Genomic DNA, 5,430 nt, shown 5'->3' with positions numbered 1-5,430 from the left:
CAGGCGGGCGGGGTGCCCCAGCCGCAGGACGCGGGCCCTGTGGGCAGCCAGCCTCTCCACCAGGTTATCCACGGCCACGTTGGATGGGGCACAGCACAGGACCTGTGAGGGGAGAAACCCAGGGCTTGGCACTGCCCGGGGCAGGGGTGCTGCAGCCAGGGACCCAGCAGGAGGAGGTGGCAGAGAGAGAGAGCAACACATCCATGGTGAACAAACCTCTGGTCTCCCCACAGCCTCCAGGCAGCAAAGGCAACTCTCACCTTGCTTTGAAGCACTAGTGCAGGGTCTTCAATAAACAGCAAAGCTGAGCTGTGAGGCCTCTATTTGCACCTAATTTCAACTGATAGGGGAAACCCCCTGGTCCCTGCAATGGAGCCCAGCTGCTACTGGACCTGCTCCAGCAGCCACCAGGCCCTGTGAGTTAGCCAAGTAAAGCAAGGTGCTCGGTGTCAGGGCAGCCCAGCTCTGGCACTCACCTTCAGGCCCTGCTGTACAGCCTGCAGGATGATCTCGATGAGCGTGGTGGTCTTGCCTGTGCCGGGGGGCCCGTGGATGATGGCGAGCTCCCTCTGTGCCAGGGAGAAGGAGACAGCCTCCCTCTGCGAGGCGTCCAGCGACTCGTTGTAAAGCTTCAGAGGCTCTGGGGAGACAGGGAGACTGGCTGGGGCCTCAGCCCTCACGTGGGTGCTCGCTGAGCAGCACAAATCCATGAATACAGACAGGAAGCTCTCAGTAGCCCAAAGCAATCTGATCATGAGAATAACCTGCTTGGGGAGGAAGGGACACTTGTCCCACCGAGGTGGCTGAAAGAGCCCAGACTGGTGAAAGGCTTGTTAAGCTCTCCAAAAGAACAGGCTGCCCCTCGTGCATCTGTGCCTTCCCCTCCTCAGTCCTCCCCTGTGGTGTGTCAGAGGGAGCGAGGGGTCAGTTGTGAACATGGCCTAGTCTGTACTGACTCCCCTCAGCACCCTGAGGCCTTTATGTGCTCTAGCATCACACATGTAGGACCTTCTGGGTGTGGAAGGTGCTCTGGGTTTATTTTAAAGATGAGCCAGAATATTTAGTAAACCTTCAGTAACAAGGAGAGGGAGTGGTTGATCTTGCAAACAAATCTCTCCTGTTCCAGTTAAACCCCACACAGCACTGGTGGAAAAAGCAGCACAAGTATGACAGTGTCTGTGAGCAGAAAAGAGCAGCCCTGCATTGTTCAGCAAGGACTGAACAGGAAGGCAGGAAAAGGATAAGAACCAGCAATATAAATGATGAAAACTAAAATTAGTTTGGGCTTCAGTGATCAGAAAGGAAAAAAGGGAAAAGAATATGCAAATTGTAATACAAGAGAATTGGTTTCACTGCAGAAGATTGAATTCTCACAAGCTGCTTTTTACCTCCTAGATTTATCTAATTTAAACCCATATTTGTTCTCATCCCCCACAATCCTGCTGCTAATCTACTTGCTCATTATGGAAGTTAATTACAGCAGAGATGATGACTCATTACACTGAGGTTTACCGAAAATAATGTTCCCACAAAAGCTTATGTAAGACAGATCTCTGGGCACCGTTCCCTGCTGGGCATCAAGGGTTTTCTCTCTGCATTAAGGGCTCGATGAAGAGCATGGAAGTCTCCTCTGGTTCTAGGCAGGTCAGCCTGTGTGAGGCTCCCACGTCACCCCTGGCACTGACCTGGGAAGCAGTGCGACCAAATGAGACGTGTGGGCTCACCGATGTGTTAAAAAGCTGCTGGGGGAGGAGGAGAGCAACAGGACTACTGGTGCTTTTCCTGTTAACCCACCTCTCACTTGATGCAGTTTTTGAGTTCGTGTGCTCATGACTAAGAGAAGACCAGGAAGCATCCCAGGGGCTGGGGGAAGCAGATCTGGAAGGCATTTCCCACAAGCAGGAACAGCCGGCCCGTGGGAGTCACTGATATCCCCTCGCTGCAGGAAGGGGATCAGGAACAGGCTTCTCCACACTCACCCTCCTCCTCCTCACGCTGCCAAAGCTGCTGTGTGGGCAGGTGGTGAGGAGGGCAGAGCCTTCCAAGGGATGCTCTGGCTCCTCTAGGCTCTCCCCTGTCTACCAGCTCCACGGAGGCTCACCTGAAGAACCGGGTTCAGCACCCAGCAGGGCTGGCCCAAGGGCTCTGCACAAGCTCTTCCTTTAGGCTCAGCACAGAGCCTTCCAGGAGACACCCGTTAAGCCAGCTCCAGCCCTGCACTGCTGCCTCCTGCTCTGGCCAAGCTGTCCCCTCAGCCCCCTGATGCAGGCTGTGGACAGTGCCAGTGAGCCCTGGGCCTGGCAGGGAGGGCTCTCACTGCTGCTCGGGTCATTCAGCGCTGGTGCATGACCTGCTGAGAAAATAGCCCTGCGGCCTCCTGCTCTGGCCAAGCTGTCCCCTCAGCCCCCTGATGCAGGCCGTGGACAGTGCCAGTGTGCAGCCCTGGGCCTGGCAGGGAGGGCTCCCACTGCTGCTCGGGTCATTCAGCCCCTGGTGCACGACCTGCTGAGAAAACAAATCACCCTGGCTACCAAGGTTGGTCCTCCAACAGCTTTTCAAGTCCAGGAAAGGAGTCTTTGCACCAAGCATGGATGGGAATGGTCCCTCTAGGGAGGAAGAGCTCAAGTCCTCTACAGCTGGAGGCCCCCTGCTTCCCAATGTGCCTTCCAAAGTATGTTCCTCACCAGCACTGTGTACAGGCACCAAGAGAAACCAGACCCCTCAGCCAGCTCCTCTGCAGCACAGCCTGACTGCAGCCAAACCCTGCTGGACAAAGCCCAGGGGGGTGATTAACCTGAAACAAGGAACTCTCCTGGGGAGCACTGGGCAGCTGAGCTGTGCAGACTGCTCAGTGTTCCCCATAGATCCCAGGGGCCCCCCCAGTGCCCCTCTGATGACAAGAGGTACCATGTGGCAGGTGGACGAGGGGTGTTTAAGATTTTTCAAGCACTGGACTTGTTCTGAGAAGCTGAGGAAGCTTTGCTGGGAATCCCTGGTGCTTCCCCAGTGCTCTGCCTGCTGGGTTGGCTTCATACTGGGCACACCCCTGCCTTGTAACCTGGATTTTTCTTCCTCCTTTCTCTTTTCAAGCATCTCTTTACAGCCACATGCAGAACTAGACATAAGCCATAGCCACGGTGGAGTGCAAAAACTCCACCATGAGAGCCAGCCAGTGTCTGGGCACAGAGACAAACACCCCCTCACTTCTAGGCCATGGCTACAGGAGAGGGCTGCTGGCTCTTGGTGATCCACTCAGGGCTCTGCCTGCAAAACCCATACCCTGATTTCTGACAGGAAAGGGAAGGTGTCCAGCGAGCCCGGGTGGGCTGGTGGAGCAGAGCAATGCTGGCCTCTGCTGGCAAGCACAGCTCACCCACCAGAACCCACCCTGTCTGGGGGGAGGGGTCCCTGACACAGCAGCCAGGAGTGAGCAGGGAAGGATTCCTGCTATGCTTCTATGAATTTTTTTTCCCTGTTACTCATAACGTTCTTACCCAAGCCCCCTCCCAAAGCTGTGCTCCAGGACCTTGTTCCAGTGGAGCCACGCCTGTCCCCTTGTTCCTAGGAGGGATGCACCCCCTGGTAGGGAGCAGGGATCTCCTGGAGCTGCAGGAAGGAGCTGTGTGCAGACTAGTGCAGCACCAGCAACTCTGCCAGGCTAAAGGGCACCACCTGGTTTTGCCATTATTACCCTTCTGGGCATACTGGTGGTTTTTAGCAAGCCAGTCTCAACCACTGGTCAGATGCCAGCAGCCACTAACTGCTGCAAAGCCACGTCTCCACTGGCTTCATCAGAGCCCTCATCAGCCTCACTGGCCAGCAGTGGGGTCCAGGCAGCCTCCTGGGATGACACAGGCTTTAGGACAGAGCCTCCAGGCAGAGCATTCAGCAGCCTGTGCTCCCAGCACAACCCAGGCAGCTGCCAGCCACCCAGCAGGTCAGAGCAAACAGGCCACTGAAGGTGTTCCCCAGACAGGCTGAGGTAACTGTGGGTGCCCTAAGGGGACCCTTTCTCCCCAGGTTCTGAGGCTCCATGCTGGGAAGCTGCTGCCAGCAGGGAGCACCAGCAGAGCAGAGGATGCTGTGAGGCTCCACCAGCTTTGCTGCTCAGAACCACATCTGGTGTCTTTCAGTAGTGCTGTGCTGGAGCTCCAGGTAATTTGGTTCTTCCCCACCATTTGTACAGAAGACAGTGACAAACGTTCCCCCTCTAGGTAAGGATTTCATCTCCCCTGAGCCCTCCTCTGCTCCTGCACAAGGTCAGTGGTAGCTTCTCTGGGTGGGTGTTCACGTGGCCTCACTCCCACCCCCAGCTTTCTGGGCTTCTGACTGAGGTGGGGCTCGTATTGTGTCCTGGGCTGGCATTAACAGAGATGTGTCTGGACAGCCTGTTTTATGGGCTGTCCAGGACTTACTAACTCAGCCTCCTGACAGGCTTGTCTGAAACCAGACAATGGATGGGATGAGACAGCGACAGGGAAGCATCTCCCCAGGAAACCAGGCTAAAAGATGTCATGAAAGGAGACACTGGGTGATGGAGGAGAAGCCTGAAATGCTGCGAGGCTTTTCTGTCCCTCCATGTCAGAGTGTGCCCCTGGGACACTCGCTGCCCCCTGCAGACACCCCCCAGCTGCAGGGACACAGCCCTGCGCCCTACAGCGTGGGATGACACAGGACTGACCAGCCAGCCTCTCAGGGCTGGCCCTTCAGCTCGGTGGAGGCTGGCAGCAAACGGGACCTGTCTGAAGCTAAAGCCATTGCTGTTTAACTCCTGGCTAGGGGAACACCTTGCTGGCTGGAGGGGGGAGCAGCAGAGCAGGCGGGGCCGCAGCTGCCGCAGTGTGCTGTGCTGGGGGGACCCGCTGCCTTCCCCCTTGTGTCTCCTGCCCCTGCCTGGTGTGCCTGAATGTTTCTATCCATGGATATTCTCAGTGCTGGGGAGATGTTAAATCCTCCTCTGTGCTTTGTTGGGCACATCAGAGCGACTTGGTGCAAAGGAATTTCTCTTCACTGGAGGGGCAGTCCTGCTGCCACGCGGGAGAAAGCGGAGCAGGAGCTGCTCAGAAACTGAGCTCATGAACATTTCATTCTGTTATCTAATATTACAAACCTGAGTGCACCGAGGTCCCTGGGCAGCCAAAAGGCTAACTGGGACTAAGCTCAGTGCTTAGGAACACAGAGGTGTGACTGACACTGACATGACTCCTCTGTGCCTGTCTCTGGTATGGGAAGCCTGGCCTCCAGGCACGCCGCAGGGCAGGGGAGGGGCTGTGAAAGAGGAGAACCGATGTGGACACCCAAACCCAGCAATCAAAGCAGGGGAAAGCAGCAACAGCAAGCACAGAGCAGCAGGAGCCGTGGTGGGGAGGGCAAGAGGCAGGCAGGGATGGAGGTGGCAGCCCTGGCAGCTGCTGAGTGGAGAGAGGAACG

At 56.4% G+C, this 5,430-nt stretch overlaps 1 protein-coding gene across 1 annotated transcript in view; it reads right to left on the bottom strand.

The window, feature by feature from the left end:
• The window catches only part of IGHMBP2 (immunoglobulin mu binding protein 2), a gene marked incomplete at both ends in the record, with an annotated part of 21,086 nt that extends 20,446 nt beyond the window's left edge, over window positions 1-640 (bottom strand). The window contains 2 exon segments of the mRNA XM_008948718.1: window positions 1-102; window positions 477-640. Of these exon segments, the coding sequence (XP_008946966.1) occupies window positions 1-102; window positions 477-640 (266 nt within the window).
• Between the last annotated feature and the right edge of the window lie 4,790 nt (window positions 641-5,430).

This window comes from Merops nubicus, unplaced genomic scaffold (genome assembly GCF_000691845.1).
Source record: "Merops nubicus isolate BGI_N331 unplaced genomic scaffold, ASM69184v1 scaffold24411, whole genome shotgun sequence".
NCBI classification, from domain to species: Eukaryota; Metazoa; Chordata; class Aves; order Coraciiformes; family Meropidae; genus Merops; species Merops nubicus.
This window is presented reverse-complemented; position numbering and strand designations above follow the sequence as displayed.